This window comes from Ambystoma mexicanum, chromosome 14, assembly GCF_040938575.1.
Source record: "Ambystoma mexicanum isolate Mex_15411 chromosome 14, UKY_AmexF1_1, whole genome shotgun sequence".
Taxonomy (NCBI): Eukaryota; Metazoa; Chordata; class Amphibia; order Caudata; family Ambystomatidae; genus Ambystoma; species Ambystoma mexicanum.
In genome coordinates, this window is record NC_090940.1 from 190,963,427 (window position 1) to 190,990,915 (window position 27,489).

The 27,489-nt window shown below is 46.7% G+C and overlaps 1 protein-coding gene across 1 annotated transcript in view; it reads right to left on the bottom strand.

The window, feature by feature from the left end:
- The window catches only part of CCDC175 (coiled-coil domain containing 175), an 814,258-nt gene that overhangs the window by 402,642 nt on the left and 384,127 nt on the right, over positions 1-27,489 (bottom strand). The window contains exon 9 of the mRNA XM_069638898.1: positions 2,809-2,945. Coding sequence (XP_069494999.1) covers positions 2,809-2,945 — 137 coding nt within the window. The remainder of the gene's footprint in view (positions 1-2,808; positions 2,946-27,489) is intronic.

Sequence of the window (27,489 nt, forward strand, 5' to 3'; positions counted from 1 at the left end):
GAGCCCCGAGGTCGCCACCACTGGTGTAGCCTCCACAGGCTGAGCCAGGGCCGCTGCGACTGTCTCGATAGAGGCCTTGGCCGGATGGATTAAGGCTTTCACCACCTTAGGTGCGCTCACCGCCTTCTCCTTGGGGGGAGGGTCACTGCCTCGCTCCCCCTCTGATGGAGCCTTCGAGCTCGACCGGGGTCTCTCCAGGAGCTTTGCCGGGTGCTCGGCCTTCCTCTTACCCGAACCAGAGCGTTGGCTCGTGGTTGATGGCGCCGGGGAGGATGCGCCCTGCCTGGCGCCCGTAGAGCCCGACTGTTCGGCGCTCCCGGTTCCAGCGGACTCGTGGTGCTTGGCCTTGTGTTGGACCCCCGTCGCTGGGGTGTCCTCAAAGGTCTTAGAAGACCGCTCGGACTTCTACTTCTTCTCGCCTGACGGGCTCTTCCCTTCCAGCCAGTTGGCGAGACGTTGATGGCGGTCCTTCATGGTCCGCTCCGACATATTGCCGCAAAACGCACAGTCCTTCTCCACGTGCGTCTTGTCCTCATGTAGGCAATAAAGACAAAGGGAGTGTTCGTCCTCCTTAAAGACATTCTGAAGCTGGCATCCAGGGCAGACCCTGAACAGCTTTCCGGGCGTCGAGCTTCCCTTCTCCTGGGCCATGTGTTCGAGATGGGCCTGAGAAACTTCTGGAGTCCTCCAAAAGCGTGGCTCGACGAAATCTTCACCCTTGAGGGGCGTAGACAAATCCAACACGGGTCCCTGTTGATCGGATGAAGAAACGGTGGAGCTTGAGGCTCTTTTGACCGAAAAAGAGAAATTTTTTTGAGGAAAAACGTGAAAAAATAGCACTAACGCTCGAGAGCAATAGCACGAGGATCCCAACACTTGAACGTGCGGTAAAAATCTGAAGATGGCTGCCAGAGGCGGGGCTTAGGTAGAGGGCAGTCATTGGCTGTGGTCAGTATGACACAGAGATCAGTGATTGGTTACTACTACGAAAGACAGATCAGAAACAAAACTGATACTGATTTTTTCTTTACCGAGGATTCCCAGCCTGACGACGGGGAATATTCATGAGCATGTGAATCCATGCCAGACCCCAGGCTGGAGAATGCTGATTGCTTAGTAGATGTTGCCCCTTGAACCACCAAACTTTCTGGTGTTGGATGTTTTGCTAAGTACTCTGGGTCACTGCTAGATGGCCTTTAATTCTTAGCAACATTTTTATTTACCGCAGCCACAGCCTCTGGTGTCTCCCATTTTGATTAGCCCCTTTTTTGTAGTGCAATGTGAAAAGGCAAAATTGGATCTCTTTGGGGCCCCATGGTCCAAAATATCTGTCAAGTCATCCTGCTCGAACGAAGGAGTAGGCCTGCTCCAACCTAAAACGATCAGCTTGCTCATTAGCTTCCTGTATGAGGAGTCAGTGTGGTCAGTAGGATCTGGTTTATCAAATTCCAGTTCAGGAGAGGCATCTAAACCACTGGCTGATTCAATGTTATCATACAAGTCTTTTAACCTAGACTCTTGTGAGATGAATTCATCTTTGCCCTATTGTAACCTAAATGGTGGTGTGTTATCATCTGAAGGTTCATTTTCTTCATAGAGGTTGAAGACTTAAAAAAATCTGTCTTTGGCAAGGGTTTTAAAAGTTTTTCCTGCGTTACTGTTGGCTTCGACAACTTAGAGGAAATCATCGACAATTACTTCGAAGTCGGAGTCGATTTTGTCAGAGTCGACTTTGACACTGGCATCAACGGTTCCGACGCTGATGGTGTTCGTGAAGGCGTCAGCGTTGTCGACTTTTTATGCTTTTTCGAAGATACTCTCGATGGACTGGATTCCTGACTTGTCAAAGCCCTCAACGATTTTTCGTCAGATCGAGATTTTTCTTGATGCTGTTCCGGCTTATGGCTCGGTTTTTAAGATTTTGTCTTTGATTTCCCTTTGCCGTCTTGATGCAGATCGACGACAGGGGCATGGGCTTTTTGCTTGTCCTTCAAGGGGGTCGGGCCGCATTCTTGAAGATTTTAAGCATTTCTTTACAAAACGCATCTCATTTAGCTGCATAGTCCGACTTAGTTGGACATTTGATTACCTCGGCCGAGGAATCACTAGAGGTTGAAGGTGACCTGTGACGCGGTTTCTTGGCCTTGTTCGAATGGCACAATCGACATCTCGATCGAGATCTTTTCTGTCGAGGGCAATATCTCAATTCATCAGTCTTTCTTTTTTTAGCTCTTCGAAGGAGACTTCGAAGGCAACCTCCCCACCACCAATTTACCTTTACGCTCCCTCGGAGCATTTTCGGTCATCGCCTGACAGGAGTTACAGTCGGAGGTACAGTGACCGGTACCAAGATTCCACAGACATATATGGTGGGGGCCAGTGATCGACATATTCGATCCACAGTCTTGGCACTTCTCGAAGCCCGTCTTAGACATTGATGGAGCCGACGTGGGAAGACATTTTCTTTGCTCAAAAATAGCTGACGAAGTTCACTGAAGAACCGAAGCATGCCGTAATTCTTCGAAGCGTTAGCTCAGAAAACCAGAACTGGAGCCAACAGACACTTTGTGCGTTAATTCTACTGATGATGACATCGACAGTCGAACACTGGCCTCGAGAGACATCGATTTGACGAGACGGCACACATGGCCACTAGTCGAAAACATTTTCAGAATCAGCTAAAGGTGGAAGGATAATTATCTTAAGATGAGGAATACGTGGAAGGACACAATCCATTCGAAGATATATTTTATAGATCATGTTTTGTAAAGTGTATACTTTACTATAAAGAGCTGCGAAAAAACTTACTCTTGAGCAGTGTCTTGCTTTCTCTCAATTTCAAAGTCTTCTTCTTCACGCACTCTTTGAAATTGTGCGCTTAGGGCTGTGTTTTTATCCACAAGCTTCTCCTTCAGGCACTGCGCCTTTTGCAGGTCATCATCCACCTAGACATGGAAGTAAGGGAAACAGATATATACATGGATGCAGATTCCAAGCATCCCCAAAAACTTACAGGAGAAACAATGTGCAAAAAACATTAAATTGCTGAACGCATCAGGGCTGTCAGTCTTGCGATTTTAATAAGCATTGGCAAAACCAAAGGGGTCATTACGACGTTGGCCGTAGTGATAAAATATCTGGCAATTACCACTACCGGACCGCCAAATCTTTAAAAATGTTATTTATATTAACACGTGGCATTAGATGTTTACATTACATAGCACTTGTGTACCCATACATTGCCAAAAGAAGAAAAGGATCATACTACCTGTCAAGTGCATGCACAGTTTCAACTGCTGAGGATATTGCACAAAACCATCAAGAAACCAGATATGATAAACATTGCTTCATTGATTCTCTGCGGCATATATGATCTATAATACACCCATATGTCAGTGGGCCGCCTCACTGCTGGTAGTAATTACAAGTAGACGTCTGCAGTGTTACTGGCCGTAGTTAGGTCTTGTAGCCACAGAAGCATTGTTGCCAGTGTTTGCGGACTCCATTTTGTAAGAATTGTTCTCTTAGCTAACCATAAGCAAAGATGTAAGAACTTTGTTTTGATTTTAGACATTTTAACATAGCATTCTAGCAGCGCCCACAATGGGGTTCTAGGAACTTCCATTTCCAACATTACAGTTAGTGTTACATATATATCTTGCCAGTAATTCTCTAACTTAGAACATGCCCACACCATGTGAAAGTAGTCAGCTCACAGCTGTTTACACCTGACCCAACAAGGTTCCTCTTTCGATGTTGCCTAGGGGTTTAGTGCAATCTGCACCAAATAATCCTGAATAGCATTTGAAGATATTTGTTTCATTAGGCTGCAAGCATTTCGCCACATTTGGCCATCAATTTCTTCATCCAAATTCTGTGACCATAATTCCTCAGCCTTGGTGGTACTGTCCTATTTCTGTACCATGTCATAAAACACTGACAAAGTGGTCTGGCCTGAGTATGTTAACAATATTGTTTATACAAGGGAGACCTCTAGCTGTGTTGGGATCGTAGACCATTTAGTTCAGAAGGGGGCTCTGAGTCTCTTGTACTGTAGCAAGGTGAGCATTCCTGCCCCAATGAGGTTTTGTACTTCATGGATACTTAGGAATTAACCATTAGGGAACATGTCCCTGAGGACCCTGAAGGCCGCCTTTTCACAGGTCATACTAATTGACTTAGCCAGTGGGGCTTTAATATCTAGGATGCCCCAAATCGTGGAGTCATGCAGTAAGGGATTGGTGATAACCACTCCAATCAGTATGTTTTGCCATGCATTGATCCGGGTCTTGAATAGATTGAGTGGGCATAGGTCTTGATATCGCTAGCCACCATAACATGGAGATCATCTCTCCCGTTGCTAGCTTCTCAATTTGAACATGTGGAGGTGGGATACTTCCATACATCGTAAAACTAACCTGCACCATTGGAACGTATAATTCGAAATCTGGGATGTGTCCCCCCGCCCCACCTCCCATAGAGTATGGTTTGGTCATATTCCCTAGCTTCATACATGCTGTGCCTGGGTGGAATTCTAGCCTTTTCAGCTTCTCTTCATATGTCTCAAGTTCTGTTAGGGAGAATTCTCTGTTTAGGCTGAATTTCCTAACCTAGTGAGTCCCCCAGCAGCTTTGCTGGATTTTTGGGGTTTCTTTTTTTCTCCTGCCAAGAGTGAGACTCTTTTACCCTCACTCTTGGGCATGATTTGAGTGTGTTTCTTTGACTCTGGATGTGTTTAATGGGCTATGGGGTCTTTTACTCAATAGGGCTTCATGTGTTTTTGTGATGTGTGTTACACAGCACCCTCAGTGCAGTAACACAGGGGTGTCATAGTGACCCCCCAATATAGACTCCATACCCTGGGACTGACTACTGTCTCCCAGGGCATGTAAAGTCACCATTGACTTTACTAGTCTCAAATTCTGAACAGAACTAGTACAAACCATCATATTGTGGACGTACTGGCCGGGGAAATTCGATTGCCCCGGGGTCTGTTAGTCGAGGGGGCACGTCTCCGACCCCCCTGATCGAGTTTTGGCTGGTGGCAGTGGATACTACTTTTTATATTCGACCGCAAATATAACTCTATGGGATTTCCCATTGTTTGAGGCTACCAACTTTAATTATTTAATTCCTATACATACCGCCGGTTTATTTATTTAATATTAATTCTCCGGTTGGTATTTTTTGCTAGAACTCGGTTCTAAAATGCCGTTTGTGTTCGCTTCTGTGCCTCCAACCCAAGTTGAGCCCTTTGTTTCACTTTTTGGCAGGCTTCTCCACAGAAGCCCTCAAAAAAAAGTGGTGCCACTCTGTCTGGGGTACTTAGGAGGGGTGGAGGGGGATTTAGGCACCCTGGACTGAGTTGCCTAGGCAACTCAAGTCGCACTCTGTCCTGATTGGCCCAAGTGGTGAGCCGGCCGGCTCACCACTTAGCATGTTTGAGTGACAGCTAGGCTGAGTGAATGGGGGTTTTCTGCATAAAAGCAGGGCTTTGGGGACTGGAACTTTAGAAGTCGCCACAGGACCTAAGAATCCGACGAGGGAGAAGCTGAGCCGACCTGCTACGACGACACCACCGGTGGAGCCCTGCCAAACCGTCTCACCACTTTTCCCAATGACAGAGGAGATCTCCAGCCCGGAGAGTCTTCTTCCTTTGACTGGTGGGAATAACCAGTCTGCTTCCTTTTTCGCTTCCTGGAGCATCTCATGGCCGCCTTGCCTGTGCCAAGCACCCCGGCAACCGAGATACCAGGTTTCACCCCTACCGCGAATCAAAGGGTAGTACCTTTAACGGGAAAACTCTGCGGGTGGTTTCTTCCCTGGCAGTGCAACGACCTTCATCTTTCCTCCACGTCAAGATCTTCTCTTCTTCTGGACGACGCTGCAACTTGCACCGGCTGCCAGGAACAACTGCCCCCGCTGGAGGATCCTTTCCACCTAAGGTACCGTGTTTCGCCTGGCTTTCCTTGCCACCGACTGTACGGGGTAGATTTAGCCCCCGGCTTTCGAACCTGGGTTAGCATGGAACACCTTGGCTAAACTTTTCTGAGCCTCTCTAAACCCTTTCTGAACTCCCTGCAAGACTTTCAAAGCCTATTGTAATTGTGTGATCTTGGGCACATTTGTGCTCTGCTCTCTCTAAGAGTGGGCCCGACCGATGGACTTTGGCTCACCAGTAACTTTTGTCTTTTCTGCCTTGCTAAAGTGTTCCAAAGTATTAGAGTGGTGTATCTTCCTACATTCTGCCTTTTTCCCTCCCTTTTTCGTTAACTTATTGGAGTGCCATCGATAGTTAAGCGCTCACCTCTGTCTGGAAATAAGTGGTGTTACCTAAGACTTGTCTGATAAGGAATAAGGGATGTATATATAATAATAGTAACTGTGTTTAGAGTGATTTACAATAATAGTGCTGGAGTGTTTCAATAAGTGTGTTTTTAAATAAATAATTATATACCTTGATACCAAAGCTCTGGTCAAGTGTTTGCTTGTGCTATTGTATCTGAGTGCCTATTGTGTATACTTTGCATACTGCCTAACTCTTCTTGAGGGAAGTCTGACTGCTCAGCCACAGCTACCAGGTAAATCTGGGTGGTACAGACTGCTACCAAGTGGGTTTACTGCTAACACCTGTAGTCCTAAATCTTTTGCAGTGTTCCCAAAGGGAACTGCACAGGTTTCTGCCTAACAAGTTCCCTATGGAGATTTTTGGATATGACTCTGCCCCTTATGTAAACATTAAATGCCTGCCACAATGTCCTCATATTCTCGACTGATCCCACATTTTTCTCAAAACACAGTCGAGTATGGTTCAGCAAATTAATGTCAAATGCTGGAACTAGCAAATGTGCATGTTTAAATCTCCATGTGGGTTTGCTGGCACATCAGAGATTTTTAATGGAAGCGTTGTGAGAGAGTGGCCCCAAAATGAGCGTGGCAACATGTCACCCTTAATTACTTGGTGGGTTAGTGATCGGGATATGAGCCAGAGGTCAATTCTGGATGAGGTCTTGTGCACCGTTGAATAGTATGTGTATTCTTTCATGTTAGGGTCCATATGTCCACCCATTCTTTATAAGGGATATTGGCTGATTAGACTTTTGCGGATTTGTACAGTTATCTGTTGCCAGTGGCGCCTTGACATGTATTTAAAATAGTATTGAAATCCCCTCGCACCTATCCTGAGGGTCTCTGACGTTATCTATTAATCTAAATTGCAATGCTTTATGAATCAGCGTGAGAACACCCATTGACTGCATTGAATATGTGGTATGGAACCTGCCTTTGCCCCATTTTTTGGCAAACGATTAAAGCACATCACTTGTTGCATGTGTTTCTTGTAGTAACAGAACATGTACATTATGCCTTTCAATATATGCCAGTATTGTGAGCCCTTTAATATGTTTTTTCAGGCCATGTATGTTCCAACTCAGGCACTTAACCCCGACTCCGCTGTCCATCAAGTTTATACCTTGAGAGATAGACTTGTTTTCCCATACATCTTACCTATATTTAAGCTTGTCCATTCAGCCAACATGCCTATACTCAAGTAGTATTGCCAAATGCTGCTTAAACAATGAATCTCCAACTGAACTCCCCCCGCCCTCGCAAGAGGTGTATCCAGAATTGTCTAACAAGTGGGGGCCTGAAGCCAACGTAGTTGGGCCCAACGCAGTGACATTGACACCTGCAAATGCCCACACAGCAGTGCTGAGTGGGCATTTACAGATCATGGGTGGGCCTTGCCCGTTCAGGCCCTACCCTGTCTATGACACTGACCCTCGCCACACCCCAACTGGTGCAGCGTTATGCCCTAACCTCTTTAAATACATGTAAATAGGATTCCAAGATGGCGGCCGGATGGTGAGGATGTGAGTGTGGCGAGCTCTGTCTCCGACACTCATATACAACAAGGCAAGGCACTGGTGGCTGTGATTGGACACCGCCAAATTAAACAACTATCTTTTGTGGTAAAGCAGATGACCCAAAGTGATCATGAGATGACAATTTTAACCTTGCGAGTTGCAAAACAACCATCTGACAAATGCTGGAATCATCGGATCCTGGTCGAGCCAAACAGAGTGAGGCTGTCACTCCGTCCCGATGAAGTCTCTAAAATTTCAGAAACATTCTTTAAGACTGATTTTGGAGTGGAATACGTTCTTCTTCTACAATCATTTGTGGAAAAAAAAACATGGATCGAGAAATCCTGGGTTTGTAAATAAACATAAATTTGATGTTGAGGTCATGTGGAGAAAGAGGGAACTTCGTGCCACTATTAGACACATAAAATCCAGAGATCCCACAAAATTCTTGCAAGAAAAACATGCTGCAATACAGAAATATAAAAACTGGATAAGATCCCACAAGGCTCTAATGTTCCAAAACGACGCAGAATTGATGCTGCTAAAGATGAGTAACAAAAACTCGTCTGAGTTTTGGAGTTTGCTAAACAACGAAGGTGCTCCTCAATCTGCACTGATGACAAACATGGTTTCAGAGGCAAAGTGGTCTTCACATTTCGAAAATCTGTACAGTAAAAAAGGGAAGTGGTCGTCCCTGATGACACCGAACCTAACAAAATGGGACCTCACTTTCCCTAAAGCTGATCTGCTCCAGATAATTAAGAATGTCAGTGCCTCAAGGGCCCCGGGACCGGACGGCCTCACCAACTTCACTATAAAGCAAAATCCAGAACTATGGGCAGAGTTTTGCGAAGAGCTCTTTACAGGAATCTGTAGAAGATGTGAAACTCCAAACTCCTGGAAGACTGCAATAATAGTCCCCATCTTCAAAAAAGGAAATCGCCTTGAGCCCAAAAACTATCGACCGATAGCGCTCTTGGACGTGCTAGGCAAAGTGTACGCAACCATGCTCCAACAGAAACTGTCACAATGGATTGTCGATAGCAACCACACTGATGTACGACAGACGGGCTTCGTAAAAGGTGTCGGCTGTGGCCTAAACCTTTTGCTAATAAATTTGCTAATGATGGAAGCAATTAGAACTGGAAGAAAGGTCTATTTAGCCCTGATAGACTTCTCCCATGCTTTCGACTCAATCGACCGAGAACTACTGTGGACAAAGATGACCAATTGGGGATGTCCTGAGAGTCTACTAGCCTCCATTAAAGAAATTCACACTGCTACTACCATCAGAGTGCGCCTTGACCAATGCGGATCTCTTACAGAGGAAATTAACACCTTCTGCGGAGTTAGACAGGGCTGCCCTCTGGCGGCGATCATATTTAACTTGTTTCTCTCGGACATTGGCATGTCAATTAACGAGCCTCGATCCTTTTCCCCAAAAATACATGGCTGTGCTCTAAGCTGGATGCTGTATGCGGACGACTTAATCTTGTTAGATACCACCCCAATCGGCCTACAGCGAAAAAATGAATGCAGTGGAACGTTATGTGGCAACCAATGGTCTGCACATCAATAACACAAAAAGTGAAATTCTGACGCTGCAAAACCTGCAAACGGGCCGCCATCAGAAAAACAACAAATTTAGATGGCATCTGGGAAAAGAAAAACTTACCACGGTGGAAAGCATTAGATATCTCGGCATGCAAATTAACACAAACATAAATGATAGCCCTTGGATGGAGATTGCGAAAATAAAATGCCGACACTTTGCCTCTCAAGCACTGATCCTAAACAAAAAATACAGGAAGTTCTCGCTTAAGCCAGTGATAACCTTTTACCAGCAGAAGGTTGTCCCGTCCCTCATATATGGAGCTGAAAATGCTTTTGGATGCCCAGTTGAATTCTGGCCAACCCTAGAACACATCTTCTGAGTAAAAACTTTACATCTACCAAATAGCATCCCAACAGCCTGCCTACATTATGAGTTAGGCTTGATTTCTATTGAGGCACGGATCACGTGGAATGCCCTGGCCCTATTTAGGAAAACTACACTGCCAGACGCTGCTCCACAATTTAAAATACTGAGTAAACCTGGAAATGCGAACCCAGACTGTCTGTTAGCTTTATGGTTTAAGAAATGAGAAGAGCTTCTGACCATGTATGAGACCAATACCAAAACGCTGCAGGACAATCCGCTGTTGGTAAAGAAAAAGATCTGGGAACTCGACTGGATCCAAACCAGCGAAGACCGAAGGACTTCCAAAACAATGAGGGACGCTCCTAGTGAAGCAAGAGCGTTCAATAAACTGCAAAATTATGTGGTCTTATTCCCAGACAACAGGAGGAGAGCCACATACATGAGATTCCACCTAAACCTGATTAGAACTAAAGATCGAACAAAGAACTGGGCTGGAAAGGATAAGTCTAACATCGTATGTAGGTTTTGTAAAGCCTGCGACGAAACGCTTAAACACCTGGTCTTATTCTGCCCCTTCTTTAGATCTCTAAGAACTAAACATCTTGGCCAAATGTTAAATAAATATCCACTGAGGAACGCCGAAGAATGGTGGCAGCAGATGTTCATGGGTTCAAACACAAAACTGATAAGGGTGTTAACCCTGTTTTTGCATGAGATTGAAAGGAGCCTTGAGATATCTGACACCGAAGCACAAGGACATTAGGGTAGTGTCTAACATGGCTTAGTCATCACACGAAGCAATTTAATCACTCCCTGACAAGGCTCCTTTGGCACTAAAGACACAAACCGTGTCAAAAGGACAGAACTTTATCTCATGCACATGTTTTGTCTTGCTTTGTTTTGTATTGGGCCTGGACTAAATCGAAATGTTTTAAAGGTTTGTATAAACCAATAAAATAAAAAAAAAAATTAAAAAAAAAAAAGAATTAAACAACTATATACTAAAGGCAACTTTGAGCTAATGGCGCAGCGGCTTATCGCGGGGCGGCTAGCCAAGCAGAGTAGAGGAGACTCCGAGGCAGCACGTGCCGGCTACATTGAGATACCGGCACAACCACTGCAGAAGTAGACCCAGGAGGCACCCGCTCAACCCAGGAGCTGGGTTAGAGCAGTAGTAGCAGTACAGGACACTCTTGCCGGACAAGAAATGACGGGACACACCGGAGGAATCTGCGCCACACTGACCGACCCGGTAGACGACATAGAGCAACACCCAGCCTGGCAGAAAAGGGCCAATCAGCAGAGAAGAGCCCAGTAAGAGACCCCTGCTACGGGTCGTAAACAACTGTCCAGGCTACAAGGTGTGGGACCGCCAGCATAGCCATGGCTGCGCCACCTTGCGCGGCAACACCAGCTACGAGGACAGTGAGGCGGGCTTGGTGGATCTGGAGGGACACACTCCTACCTCCATAGACCCCCCCATCACCCAGCCCCGGGCACCGCTGTTTAAGAGCAGAGCCGTAACCTGCTGACAAATCCGGAGAAACCTGTGGCACGGTGCAGACCCCGGAAAGGAGGCCGGCGAACAACCTCGTAGAATTCGGAGGGGAGTCTGTCAACACAGGAAGAGAATAAATAAATAAATGTCGGCGAACAAAGGTCAGTGGATCCGGCTTCAGAATGGCAGGGGGTGGCGAACCCGGCCCCTCCACGCTCGCCTCCCTTGCTACCCTTTATCAGAGAAGTGCCTCAGTGGGCAAGGAATATAGGTACCGCCAGACGTATTCGGACAGAAACATAGAGCACGGGGGAATGAAATAGGCGTGCTTTCGAGCTACAGGCACCCATAAGGACATAGGGCTTCATTCCGAGGTTGGAGGTAGCCATGGTGCTATTAGCTTACTGCATACCAGGTCTGGGTTCCCTGAATGGGGACTTACTGGGTCATTCCAACCTTGGAGGACCTGGTATTTCCTCATTCAGGGAAGCCATCCCCATTCCCATTCAAGCCCCCATAGGGCTCAATGGGAACGGGGATGGGAGCTAATAACGGGCCTGTTAACAACGGGCCCGTTATTAGCTCCCTGGTCCTTTAGCGGCTCCCGCTAAAGGACCTGGGAATACGGCGGTAAGGGGTTAACGGCACCGGCATCCTTACCAGCGCCGTTAACCCCTTACCGCCGCACTCGGAATGAGGCCCATAGTATTAAAAGGGGACGTGAGAGGAGGGGAAGCCCCCGCCCCAACAAGGTGACTCTACTGTGACCCCGAGCACAGATACAGCCTAAATTGCAGCCCAATGCCGAGAGGCAGGAGGAAGGGCACCTATAGCGAGCGGCACCTGCCTACTGCCCTACGTGAGAGTACCATCCAACGTTGCTGGGCCAAGGACATTGACCTCAAGCCTCAGCAGACCTCAACGTAAGAGCCCCATGTAGGACCAGTAAGTGGCACCACATCCACCATGGCCGTGTCCAAAGAGGCCCTGGAGGATTGCTTTAATGAGATCCAGGATAGATTAGTTGCGTCCTTTCAAACACATTTCGCGACGTTCATCTCAGAGGTAAAACAAGCAATTACTGACCTCAAGAAAGATGTCGCTACACTTGAGGAATGGACGGACACCAACGAAAGGACTCTCCAAGACATTATAGAGGACAATCGGAAACCCGATGAAGCCCTGGAAGACCTAGCCAGAATATCCAGCAATGCAGACCTGCAATGTGAGGATTTTGAAAACAGACCTTGAAGATCTAAAATCCGCATACGGAACTTACCGGAGGTTGTGGGGGACTCGGAATTAAAAGAAAAGAAACTGTACTATGAATATCTGCAGATCTCCTGGGCAACGGCATGATGAACAGGGATGTCATTTAGGGGTTAGCAGGGGTCGCGACTGCGACCTCTGAGTTCTTCCTTGCTACCCCCGAGGTCTCACTTGCTACCCCTAAAAACATTTTTTAAAGGATTTTTTTTTTCTTTATGCAAGCTCCTGGGCTGTAGCCAATGCCATATGGCTCTTTGCTTCTGGAGTGGCTGGCATTCTTGTTCAGGCCTCGTAAAAGAAAAAAAAGCAAGAATACACCAGGAGTTCCACAAGTCTAACACTTAGTCACCCCTAAATAAGAAAGAATAGGAATACCAAAACATTTTTCTTTCTGGAATTATATACAATAATTGATAGACTCATTAAAGGTTTATTTCAGGCACACTTCAGGGGGCAAGTCAATGATTTAGTCTGTTCTTAAACACCTTAACTCAGACTTTCATCCTTCTGAGGTCGATAAATGAGTACCAACACAGGTCGGGTGATATTGTGTGTATATTTTTTCTATATAAAGCGCTTAAGTGCTATGTAATAACACATCATTATAGTTTGGTCATGGACATCTGTTTGCATTCACAGTAATTTGGTAATATGGGCCTATACAAACTGACCTTAACAATACATATGGCGATTCATTTTTGTATGAAATGTATATCACATTATAGTGATATAGTAACCATATTTTTCATAGGGTACTTAGAAACAATGCTTTGTGATGCCACTTCCTGTTTTGTCAAGGGTCGAAAGGTTGTGTCCCATCGCTTCCCACGATATCACTTCATGGTGGGGTCAAATGACATCACTTCCTGTGATGTCATCAGAGGTCAAGGGTTGTGCGATGTCACTTCTGCAACCCCTGGCATTTTGGTGAAATGACATCCCTGATGATGGATAATATCCCCAAAAGGCAAGAACCAGGTGTGCAGCAAAGAGACACGCTGGTGGCACAAGCACGCTATCCTCAAAAAGAGCTTATCCTACGTGCGGCCCGGTAAGCAGAGCCCATAACCTACATGGGGCAGAAATCCAATTATATCAGGACCTGACTGAATCCACCTTGCAGAAGTGAAGGGAAATGCGAGCAGTGGTGAGAGCCTTGCAATCCAAGCGGATAAAATATAAGTGGACCTTCCCCTTCGGCCCCCTGTTCACTTGGGAAGGTCGACAACACTGAAAAACAACGTGGGAAGAAGGAACTCAGATTCTGCATCTCAATGATGTAGTGCACAACCTGAAATGAAGGTCTGAGCTGGTCCACAAGGCAGACATCCTGGCAGCATACAGCACACTGCTTTAAATTGACAGTACAGGTAAAGGAATGAGCAATGGTTACCCGTAGCCTCTAAAGAAAATTAAACAAGGTCCATTGTAAGCGGAGGTCTGCCGCTTATGGACCCATTTGGAACCACGCAAGTGGTGTTAGGATTCCTCGCAGGTTGGCTCTGGAAGTATTAGCGAGCTAAAGCCAAGGGTAGTTTAACCGAGGGTGTATTAGAAACTTTAGCCCGCATAAGGGGGAGAGGGGTGGTAGGAGGGGGGAAAGGGGGTTTGCGTTTGGGGAAAAAGGAGATGGGCACAGGTGGGAGGGGAAGAAGTTAAGGGGAAGATGGGAGGAGCTGTGCGTGCACTCTTTTCGGGTGGTGGAATCACCAAGGAGCGAGTAGATGGGGAAATGCTCCCACAAAATATAGTAATCCAGCTTCAAGTGCCTGATGCTTAATGTACGGGGGCTAAACACCCCTGTTAAAAGGAAGAAACTTGAACGGTTTTTCTTGCATCAACAACCAGATTTTCTAGCACTACAAGAAACCTACATAAGGAAACTAAACAGGCATAAGTTTAAGTTGAAGCAGTACCCCCATTGCACACAAATGCCCAGAGAAAGGTAGCAGTGGAAATCATTGCACTACGGGCAGGCATGTCGTCCCGGGTCTTAGGCTCACGAGCAGACAGAGAGGGGAGGTATTTGTTCCTCACACTCCAAAAAGGGGCAGTCATGCTCACAGTGGCCTCCATATATGCCCCAAACTCTGGTCAAGACGGCTTCTTCAGGACAACCCTCACTGATTTAGAGATGTTTGGAAAGAGGGAGGTTCTCGTGATGGGGGACTTCAACTTGTCGTGGGATCCCCAGAGAGACAGAAGCACCATTGCTCATTATGGTCAGTCTCCCCCATCACAAGCTCTCGAAACAAGGATCGAGCACCTAACCCTGAAAGACGTTTGGGCCTCGCTCTGGGGGAAGAAGAAGGGCTATACCTATTACTTAAATGTATATAAGTCCTTTTCCCGAATAGACTACATTTGGTCATCAATTACACTTCTAGGTAGAATCACAAGGGTGGACCTGCACACCATAATATTGTCAGATCATGCCCCTATCACAATAATGCTTCACCTCCAGCATGAGAAGAGAGGGCTCTGCAGCTGGTGGTTGCCACACGAACTGCTCGCAGACACAGTGCTGGAAAGTAAAATCAAGGATTACTTTGAAGCTGATACTTCCCCTGAGGTTGCAGTAGGCATCCTGTGGGATGCCTTCAAAGCAATGAGCAGAGGTCATTTGATCGTGATGAGGGCACTCCAGCAAAAGCAAATGAGAGCCCTAGAGGTAGAACTAGGACAGGAATTGAGGTTAACTATGCTAACAATGGAGACTTTGAGAAGCCTGAAGGTGCCCCACCCGCTAGTGGGGGTGCTAGAGAGGCCAGCTAAAATGGCCGCGGGCCTGTGAGCTCTTGGGCACCTGCACACAATCTGGTCAATATCCTGCCTGATAAAGCCACCAGAGCCTCCAGATCCACTCCTGGCACGGTGTGCAGTTAAACTGCCCAGATTATCCCAACCTGGGGTAGAATCAGTGCACTGAAGCCTGAGATATAGGAGTGAGCACATCATCCGATTTGGAGGCAGGATCTCCCGCTCCAATCCGTTGGCCAGAACGTGCGCACTGCTGGAGAAGAGGTACAGAGGGGAACCCATGGAGACCGAGGGACGCGGTGGCTGCCTGCGAGAAGGGGCTCTCCCATGTGTGGACTGATATGAGGGAACCTCCACATCCAAGCCGAAAATACACGCGAAGTACTGGCACCGGCTGGGAGACACACGTCTAGTGATCCCCTCGATCACCTGAAGGGAGGGGCTCCATGGAGGTAGAGCACACCCATATAGAAGTTGCAAAGAGGGTGCCGTGCCCAGTGCTGCAGCACTGCATAAATCCTGAGAGTCCAACACAGGCCAGGTGGGCTACGTGGAGTCTGTAGCGGAGACATGTGTGGGGAAAGTCACAGTGAGCCTTCTAGACCAGGCTGGTCCCACTTGCTCCCCCAAGCACGGGGATATACCATTTGTGCCGGCGGCAGTGAGGCCAGGCACCTGGGCTGGGGCCATACAAATCTTAGCTCTGGACAAGAACCATTGGCGGAAGTGCAGGGACATTGTTGGTGACACTCTGCGGCCCGTGCTAGCCCCTAGATCCTGGCGAGAAATCCTTCCGGCAGAGTCAGCAGGCAACACAGCTGAGAATTTGTGAGCTGCGCCAGTGAGCTTGCAGAGCTGGCAGCCCTCTACTCTAACATACTAAGGAGGGACCAGGGACAGACTCAGGCAGGATGTCCAAACAACAGAAGTCAAGTAAGCAGCAAATCAAATTAAATTTTGAGACTCCGTCTAACACCTCGACAAGTGGGGATTGCACCATGCCTGAAGCCGAACAAATGACTGTCTTGGACCAAGAGGATGCCCTTAATGATAACAAAACAATACTGGGTCAGGTCTTAACAAGTATCCAATCGCTAGGCGGCAAAATGGATACCCTCACATGCAAAGTGGACCACATGCAGATGAGGCTAGATAAATATGGGGATCACCTAGACGAAGTGGAGGGTAGAGTGTCCACGGTAGAAGATGAGTCTTCTACAGCTCAGAGAGAACTGGTCACGATCAAGAAAGCACTGAGAGAACTCACAGATAAATAAGATGATTTATTATCGCGTTACCGACGCAATAATGTATGGATTGTGGGTGTACCAGAGACAGCATACCAGCGCAATATGGAAGCCATGGTAGAAGCTCTACTGAAAGAAGTCCTGGGTGACGGAGAATCCTCTGCAGTCTTGATAGTGTAGAGGGCTCACTGGGTTCCGAGCGGGAGAGTGCCCATCCCAGGGGCCCCCACCGACCTCTGAACGCCAAGCTGCTGAATTATTGAGACAGGGACTTGTCTCTCCAAAAAATCCAAAGAAAAAGGCACCTTGATATATCACGACGCACAGATACAGATGTTCCTGGACTTCTCTGACAAGGTACAGTCCTCTAGGGAGACCTTCATAGATGTCAAGAAAAGACTCAGGGAAAGGGACATTAAATATGCTATGCTGTTCCAAGAAAAGCTCTGAGTGGAACACAGAGGAAAGACCCTTTTTTCCACACCCAGGAGGAGGCAAAGACTTTCCTGGAGAATCTGCCAAGGCAGAGGGAACAACGCTTGAGGATCCGCTTGCTGTATATACAGGGATGGTTGTAACTGCTGAAGCGGTGGGGTGAGGGTCTCAGTGTGCTCTGGTGGTCAGGACATTTTCCAGCCTGCAGATTGCCCAGAGGGCTGGCCCTGGCTAGCCCCCATAAGGTTTAAGTTAGATTGGGGAGTGGAGGGGAACTAGCGGATTGGGGTTGCTGGTGGGGGTGGGGGGAGCTTGCTTGAAGGGGTTACTGTTATAATAGCACAGAGAAATCAAGACTCGCACTACAGAGACGGTCAGCGTGTTGTCGGGAGGTCACAGGTTGGGGAAAATGGCAAATATTGCAGTACATATAAGAAATGGATTATGTATGAACAAGTTACTTAGGTGTATGACTTGGAATGTGAAAGGTCTGAACTGCCCTTTCAAGAGCCGTAAAGTTCTGTTTTATATGCAGAGACACTACGCAGGGGTGGTGTATCTACAAGAGACACATTTGGTACCAAACAGGGAATCAAAACTGTCATTGCAATTTCCCTGTTATTGCTCATTCTCAAGAGGAGTGTGTATCCTTATACATAACTCTGTGGGGTTTCGATTGATCAGTGTAGTTAAAGATCAAGACGGAAGATGCCTGGTAGTTCCTGGCACCATACAAGGTTGAGTCTACACACTGGTCTACACACTGGTCAACTACTACAACCCTAATCAAGACTCAATGGGTTGGATCCATCGTCAACTAGAGAGTATCTCCCGGTGAAGTAAACTGAGCGGGGGATTGCAATACGGTCATGGAGCCTGATCGGGACCGCACTGTAGGGGTTCCCCGCCTCATTCTCAAAGCGACAGGTAAATTACAGGATATGTGCTGGACCTGGGAGTTAGTTGATGCTTGGAGAACTATGCCTCCAGGGGAAAGGGGGTACACGTTTCACTTGTCTGTTCACAACTCTGTCCAGGTTAGACTACTTTTTGGTCTCCCAGGCAATTATGGGGAGGGTATCCGAGGTGTCCATTGTAGCATGTACACTTTCAGACCATGCACCGGTATTGATCATCATTGAACTGATCAGCATGGAGAGTGGGAGGCCCCCATGGCTGTTCAAGAGCGAGGGACTAACAGATTGGGAGTTTCGAGAGGGGTTATCTTGAGCGATAGAGGATTTCTTTGAAATAAACATGGGTTCAGTGGAGTCATCAGCGGTACTGTGGGAAAGTTTTAAATGTGTGATCAGAGGAGAATGTATCTCGAGAGAAACATGGGGTGCTGAAACAGAGGCCCGTATATGTAGCATGCAATTGGAGGCAACCACCTCTACATTGAAAGAACAAGTGGAGATTAAAAAACAGTTGCAATTATTTAACGAATTGGCACAGAGGGAGGTGACATTTCTCTGGCGGCAATATGGCAAGGGACAACACCCAGGCAGACTCCTGGCAAGGACAGCCAGATTAGAAAGGCACTGTAGCCGTGTACTGGCAATAAAAGACACACACGGGGAGTGGAAATATGCAGACATGCAAATCATCAAGGAATTCTTTAAGTTCTATAAACAACTATATTCCTCCAAATTATTGTATCACAGCACAAGGTGCAAAACTACCTAGACCAGGTGGCCCTATACTGGTGCACAGAAGAGGAAAGAGACCAGTTGGGCTGACCCGTGTCGCTGGAGGAGGTACTGCTGGCTATAAAATAGCTACCGTCAGGGAAATTCCCTGGTCCGGACAGATATATGGACAAATTCTACAAACACTATGCTGAGAAACTGGCTCTGCATCGGTTACAGATGTATCACCAAGGGTTGCGAGATGGCCGCTTACCTGACTCTTAGAAGCTACAGTGGTGGTACTTTTGAATCTGGCTAAGGAGGCGGATGACTGTTCCTATTACAGACCCATCTCCCTGATTAATATCGACAAAACATCCTGGCTAAGATACTGGCATCAGGACTGGCACCACTGATACACAGAACAGTAAAGGCTTACCAATCCGGGTTTATACCAGGGCGCTCCATCTCATATGGACTGCGAAGGATGTTCGGGTTGATATCAGCGGTTGAGCAAGATAGTCCGATTGTAGCAGCACTATTAGATGCTATAAAGGCATTTGACTCAGTGGAAGGCCGTTTCTATTCACAGTACTACAAAAGATGGGGTTGGGGGAGGAGTTCGTCCTGCTGGTCTTGTTACTATTTGCACAACCCTACAACAAAATTAAGTGAATGGGCTACTAACAACAAGTATAGCGCTGGGAAGGGGCACTCGACAAGGGTGCCCTCCCTCACTGCTGTTATTTGCATTAGCAATAGAGCCCCTAGCTGAAATGGTCAAGGAACGGCATCTCCACAGAGGGAACCAGCTATACAAACAGAGTGGTAATCTCATTGTACGCAGACAACATGGTTGTCTTTGTCTCCAACCCCCAAATCAATCTCGACCCAATTCTGCGGGAAGCGTCGACATTTGGGGACTTCTCTGGTCTCAGAATCTAAGCCACAAAGTCAGTCCTGTTCCCGTTGACAGATAGTGCTAAATGCTTCCCGGATGTGTGGGGGTTCCAGTGGCATGAGGACCAAACTTGGTACTTAGGGATAAATATAGCCCGAGCCCCGGATGTCTTATATACACACAACTACCAAAAGGTATTGGAACAGGCAAAAACAGCAGTGGGAAAGTGGAGGGATTTGCCCCTCAATCTCTACGACAGAATCTCCATGATCAAAGTGGTGTTATTACCACGGTTTATATCTGTATTTCTTAATGTCCCACTCCCACTTCCCAGACAATACTTCTGAGACTTGAAGTTCACAATACTGCAATTCATATGGGTGGGGAAACAAGCTAGAATCTCCTGGGAAAAATTAACCACACCGATAAAAGAGGGGGCACTGGCACTACCGGATTTCGAAATATATTATGATGTAGCCCAAGCTGGTTTCCTCCTTCATTGGAACGTGGAGCAGGTAGACAGGGGGCACATAGAAGTGGAGAGAGCCCTTGCGGCTCCATTCCTTCTGAGGTCTGTCATATGTACAGCACCTGACAGGTCCTCTAATGTAAACAATATGGTGGAATTGACTTGCAGAGCGTGGTCCCGAATTGAACATAAATCCAGAGACGAGGTCTTATATTTTCCAGATCTGTCAGTCATTTACGTACCTGGAATTCCGCTAAAAGGTGCTAAATTGTCCTTGTAAAACGACTGAGGGTGTCCTGCTTTCGAGATGTCTTCCCCAATGTCCAATTTATAACCATAGAAGAATTGAGGGGGAGGGGCAAGCTCACATCCCTGGATATATTTCTATACTTTCGACTTAGAAACTCCTCAAAAAGCAGGTATTCTCAACATTCCCTGGGGAACCCACTGTGGCCTCGACTCTCGACAAGATGATTAAATGTGATCACAATGGTAACTCAGTCTCCATAATGTACAGAATATGCATTTAAGCCTGGGAGATAAAAGGCACATCCCACACCCCGAGAGAAATGGTAATTAACATTAGATACCATGATTTCGATGAAAAGTGGAGTTACTGCTGTGAGGAGACTAGAAGGGTGACGATTAATGCCAGATTCAAACTGATCCACTTTAAATATTTACATCAGTTTTAATATACCCAAGCTCAATTGCTCAAATTCTTCCCAGACACCCTAGAGAGCTGTGGAAGATGCGGTAGTACATGAGCCGTTTTTTTGCATCTGGCATGGGGATTCCCCAAAATCCTGAACTTCTGGGAAAGCGATTTTGAGACACTAAGTGAAATTATGTGTGAAATACTCAATTTAAACCCTGTGGTTGCATTTCAGGGACACACAAAACAGGTCTGTAAAGGTCTAAGAAAACTGATTGGGCTGATTTTGGTATTAGCTAAGAGATGTGTGGTGATGGTGTGGGGGAGGACCCAGGTGCCTACACTGGTTCAGTGGCAGGCAGACGCCCTATACTGTAATGACATGGAATCAGAGTATGGTAGACTTTCACATTGTCAGTCCAGATCTAGGGACGTGTGGGGAGCATATGTGCATTACCTGACCAAACAATCTCAACTGGCGCAGATGAGCCCAGCGCCGACTCCAACCCCTGAGGGGTCGGATACTGTAGAGGAAACAGGGGAGCTGGAACCTAGCAATGTGGGGAATAAAGACAGGAATTTGTGATTACTGGCTAATATTTACAAATCTGTCATGCAGAGCTAGACCTGACACCTGACAGCATCAATGGAACAACGTCTCTTGATTCAATGTGCAATTGCTGTCGGTTGTGTCATATTGCTTTTGGTTAATGTATTGTTTTTCTTTAGTCTTTCTTTTTTTTCCCTGATGTAAGGCGATATTAAAAAATGCTAATAAAAGGAGCTTACAATAAGAAAAAGGTGTCTCACACGCTAGTCCACAGGGATCTGTCGTCCAGGTGGCCAGGACACAGCCATGGCTATAGGATCCAGTTCCTGGGGGTGGACCAGTGCGGGAGGATCACCTGGATGGGGGGGTCTTCAGGGAGTGGAAGTGGGACACTGAAGGGTGAGAGGCGGTATCCCCTTCCTTATGACACCTACTTACTTAGAAACACACTACCCCCTTTCCTGACACGAACACTTTCACACAAACATTTAATCATGAGCGACAACGGACTAACACCAGAGCCATATACCTGACATGTCACACCACAAGGGTCAGGCAGACTCAGGCAATTACTGATAAGTACACACACGTGACTTCCATCACACTTCCCCACATGGATAAAAGGTGGTGGACAAAAGCAGACTCTGAGCTAGGCCAAACGCATGAGGAAGCAGCTATTCCAGAATGTCAGTTTGAAGGAGCGAGGTACCCTTGTCCTTTTCACAAAAGGATCACGACTTTCAAGAAGCCTCAAGGAAAATAAACTTTAGACCAGGAATCACTGCTGATGAATGGTGTAGCGTGTGTCAAAGGTACACAGGACCCTCCCACATTGATAGCCAAGGTGGGGAGATGCGATTGCCACCATGGCACTATCCTTGACTCCAACAGTAAAGCAACGCCAACTAGTTCAGCACAGCCGGTGAGTCGGGAGGAACTGATAGCAGGCTGTACTCTGTTATGCTCAAGGGTGCAAGCAGCAACATTGTATGAACAAAGAACTTGTGTGCGATTGAACTTTATGAAACCCAGTTAGGTACCAGATACAGAGTGGTCCGGCGCCATGCGGGTGCTCACTGTTTGGTACCCCCCAGAGCACGTAAATATTGAATGGTGAAATCAAAGTGGTCCTGCAGTGGGTTAAGTTAAATCCTGTGCACATTCGAAAGACTTTGCCTACAAACTGAAATTGGTCTGAGCCCAGGAGAGGGGGACTAATTGGTTAAAAGGGGATCTGATCTCAGAAGAGAGGGTTCCGGGGTGAACAGTAAAACTCACCCATGACGATATTATTGTGGCAAATGTGAACCCGACTGAGGGATGCCTGTGAATTAAAGTTGGTCCGAACCCGGGGGAGGCCAATTGTGAACGAAGGATCTGAGCTCGGCTGAGGGGGATCCTGGGCGAAGAGTAAGTCGCCCGACTTGAATTGTGGAAAGGAACTTTTCTCTGTTATTTTTGGTGCATCAGGCTCTCTGAAGCAACAGACTTTGAATAGAAGAAACTTGAGCACAGAAAGCACTGATGTTGGAAAAAAGAACTGTGACCTTGTGGCGAAGAAGCCCACAAGTGTGTTGTGCTCGAGTGACCCGCCTTGTCCCGTGCTAAAGACATGCGGAAGGGAGGCCAACGGCCTAAACATCATGACTTATCATTTTGTGAACACTTTTTGCTTTTTGTGAACATTATCCTACACCATTTTGTAGCATCGCGGTAAGGATTGGCAGTAGGTTTTTTATTATAGGCCCTTTTCATTTGAACACTAGGACCAACTATCCCAGATAATCTTACTGCGGAGAGGCACCAAACAAGGTTGCCCCCTCAAACCTTTCTCGCTAAGATCTGTATGACAGGGACCATCAGGGGTATCCCTTTTGGGGTCGGTGGGGGCGCTATAAAGTAGTCACATATGCTGATGATATGCTTCTCACTTTGGCAGACCCAGAGGAGTCGCTACCGGAGGTTATTCGAGAAGTCGAAGCATTTGGGGCCGTAGCACGGCTAAATGTCAACATCTCCAAATCCGAAATACTGAACCTATCAGTAGAGGGGAGGGACTGAGGGGAATGTTGTCGGCTAAGGAGGCTACTCAATTTAGATGGGCCCCGGAGGGCATACAATTATTAGGGGTCACCATAACAGACACTAGGGGGACTGTACACATCGAATTACCAGCCTTTGCTGGACAAACTCAAACAGCACTTGCACAAATGGGGCCTGCTATCGGTCTTGTGGCTTGGGCAAATAAACACTGTAAAGATGGTCATCCTGACCAAGATTCCTTATTATTTTCAAGCACTCCCAAACCCAGTGCCACATCAATTCTTCCGGATACTTAATAAAATGATTTCCTCCTTCATATGGAACAACAATGCTTCACGGACAGCGCTGAAAACGCTAATGAAGACTACACATAAAGGAGGACCAGGCCTTCCAAATTTCCCAAATTATCTAGCGGCTCAAATCCGGATCATTAAAGATTGGTTTACAGGGGAATCTGAGAAACGATGGGTACAAATGGACAAGGCAGTGGTGGGAGCCCCATTAGAGGAGATCCTCTGGTGCAACTGATTATATGCATAAAAGTATGATCACAAAATTAGTGGAGGACACGTGGGATAGGGTTGCCACACATCATTGATCCACCTCCTTCCCCCTCCCCCTTTGCCTCGCTATTTTGCAACCCGCAATTCAATCCCAGACCGGGGAGGGGTGCCTTTCCTCACTAGAAAGCTGCGGGTTTCACCAAGATGAGGGACATGTTTCAGGGGGATGAAATCAAGCTGTTCAATCAATGTAAGGCGGAGCTGGGGCTAAGAGAGGGAGGCAGACTTCAACACCTTCAACTTCGAAATTGGCTTATGGCTCCATCCAATAAAGCGTCCACCACTAGACACCTCACACAATTTGAAAAGTTCCTCATCTCTAATCCAGGTGACAAACACTGTATCTCCAGTTTGTACAAAATAACAACGGACAAAGCTTCCAACACGCACAGTGCGTACAAACGCAAATGGGAAAACACTTTAGTAGAGACCATTGCAGAGGAGGAATGGGAACAGCTATGGGTGGACATCCCCAAACTCACACGTGCATACAAATCAAGGAATATTGCTATAAAGTTATGGCCCAATGGCACTACACACTGGTGCGCCTACATCAGATGAGCACCAAGGTATCCCAGAACTGTTTTGAGAGAATGTGGGGCAATAGGCGACTGGTCACACATTTGGTGGGGCTGCCCAAAGTTGGCGGGATACTGGGGGTGGGTAAATAATAATATCCAACTGATTTCTGATACACAAACCAACAGAGGACTCAAAGATTGTCTCTGGATTGGGGACCTGTACAGGAAGTCCTGGCCGAAGCATAGATGAAAGGCATACACCATTCTGAGCCTAGAGGCTCTACTTCTTATTGTGCAAAAATGGAAATCTAAGGACCCCCCCCCCCCTCCCAGGTGAGCAAGAATGGTTTTCCAAAGTATGGAACTTTGTTTCTCTTGAATGGGTCACATATTCACTACATTCTCTATGGAATGGGAAACTGTACAGCCTTTTCTACACAACGACTCTAGGGAATACTACTGTCCTCAAAAACTATGCAACTTGGGGATCAACTGAAGTGCACATACCTATGTACTACACCTGAAAACGCAAAAAAGTGTGGTGGGGGGGTTGGGAGGGGAATGGTGAGGAGAAAGGGTTTCTTTGTTTCCTTAGTTTTATTCTAAATGTTTGTATTTTGTAAAATGTAAATGCTAATAAAAAATACTTAAAAATAAAAATACATGTGAATAGCAATAGTGCGATTAGGCTTCCAGGGGGAAATGGTAGAACTGGCTCATCACCACGCCTATTAGTATTTAATATGACATTAACGTAATTATCTCAGATATGATTATTCATTACCGTTTAACGATACCCCACGATGAGGGACATGGATTTACTACTAGATAAATAGGAGGAAATATGAAAATCTGGGCATCACATTGCATTCATAGTCAACATTGTGAACAGCACATCTGACACCTCTCAGGTTTTTAGTGTCTGGATATTGCTCTCAATGAATAGTACTAATTCCTCTGGCACCGTGAAAAAGTAGGTTATATCTTTCAGTTGGAAAAATGGCTTGGCTGGGAGCAGCATTGCATATTTGATGTTCCTTTCAATGAGAAATTTCTTGATGACAAAGATAGACCTGCATTTCTTTGGTACCACGTTGGGAAAATCTGGAAATATGAACACCTTGTTTTTCTCATATATGAGTTCACCCCTTTCTCTGGCATAACACAATATCTTGTCCCTATCTCGATAGTTCAGGATGTGCCCTAGGACAGGTCCAGGCAGAGCCCTGGTTTAGGTCCAAGGGTCATTGCCTGATGTGCCTTTTCCACTGTGAATTACTGGGTCATCAAGGAATTATTGGAGCAGATATGTTTTCGACAAAGCCGTACATATCCCTGCCCAGTTCATTCTCAGGCATGCCTACAATCCTGATATTATTGCACCTGAAGCGTGATACCAGGTCTTTGCAATAGTCCTGTGTGATTTTGAGATCATTACATAAGTTTGCAAGTTCTAGCATTGAGGTTGTCTTCTGCCCAATTCTTGTTTCCGTTTCTTTGATCTGGGCACATTATCAATTTTGGATTTTGACACATTTATGCTGCCTATGTCAAAGAGTTTAGCATTAATCGAGGAGAAACTGGGTATCATGCTTTGAAGCAGTTGTGGTGCATCTAGCGCTGTGCGGACTCCAGACTGTTTCAGATGGGCATCCTTTTCTGGTGCCTTTGGCGGATGGCTGGTAGCCTAAGACGTGGTTTTGGCAAAGGTATCAAAGTTGCTCTCTTTCTTACCACCACCTGCAGTCATAGTCCCATAGCTGTGATGTTGACCATTGCACTATGTGCCAAGTGCAACTCTCCTGAGCTGACAGGAGCAGTCCCACACCAGTCAACATGTTTACAATGCATTCAGTTTTAAGTTGTGAGTCTCTGGGCGCGAGTTAAGTAAGATTTATTTTGTGATTTCAGCGTGCCACCTATTAATATCACCCCTATCGCTTAGATGTCGCTACCTGCAGCCCTGGCCATTCACTTGCAGTCTTCAGGCATGTTGCAACAGTGATCAGGTTTGCCAAGGTTAGGTTGCCTATCAGGCAGTGTCCACTTTTAGAAGTTTAGGGCTGTGCTGGGTTTCTTTCATTCCCTCTGCGTCACCATCAGGTAAGAACCAATACCTGTAATTGGAATGAGCGCATCCAGAGGGTATTGTGATGGGAGCCGCAAACAGAAGTGTTGCAGTGCCGGTTAGGTTGCATAGGTCTCATTTATGGCTAAAGGGTGCAGTGTTTATAATACATTGTTGACTGCTGAGCAGGACAGTTATTTTCAGTCCCCTATGATTTGCAGCCTCGGTGCCTACCTCTGTGTTGAATCTCAGGGAATTCCTGGGACCAAGCACAGCACCGTAGTGAGATACCGCACAACCGCCACAGGCACTCTGAGTGCGGCTGGAGACTACATCTAGCCACACGGCAAACCTTCACTTCCATACAAACTCACTGCACCGCAGCTGGGTCTGTGCAGCTGCCCTACATGCTCTCAGTCTACCGCAGCACATCAGGACTCGCAACCTCCTCTGGACTGCACCGAGGATTGCAACTCCATCTACTATTGACCGTCTGTTGTAGGGGGGAAAACCGCTCCCAGGCTCCCCACCTCAACCCACAAAGAGCAGCTGCACGTTTCTACGCCGCCCAGCACTACCAAGATCCTGCCACACTCCATATAGGGTGCGTGGCCAGGTTTCATAGCTTGCTGAAAGTGCCCACATGTATTTTCGTAGCTAGGGTTTGGAGTGGTTCCCCAAACTATCCTAATTAATGGTATTTGGAAGGATTTCTCTGCGTGGTGCAGCGCTCCCTTTTCTGGCAGCTGCCATCTTGGCTGCTCAAAAGAACCCAACCCACCTTGAAACTGACTTTATTTTAAAGCTTCTGTGTGGAGCTAACTACCTCAGCACAAAAGCATTACCATACATGGTAATAACCACATGGACTCAGAAATGGGCAATAACAGAAAGGGCCACATGATGGTTCTATGTCCTTTCATCGGCAGGCATTTCTAGGCCTGCATTTTAAATGTGTATAAAATAACAAAAACGTTAATCTCATTTTTTTTATTTTTTTTAAAGAGGTCCACCCAACGTCCCCTCCCCTAACTATTTTTAACTATACCCGAGCCCCCAAAACCTTATATGCCCCTTCCCACCCCCCCCAAAAAAA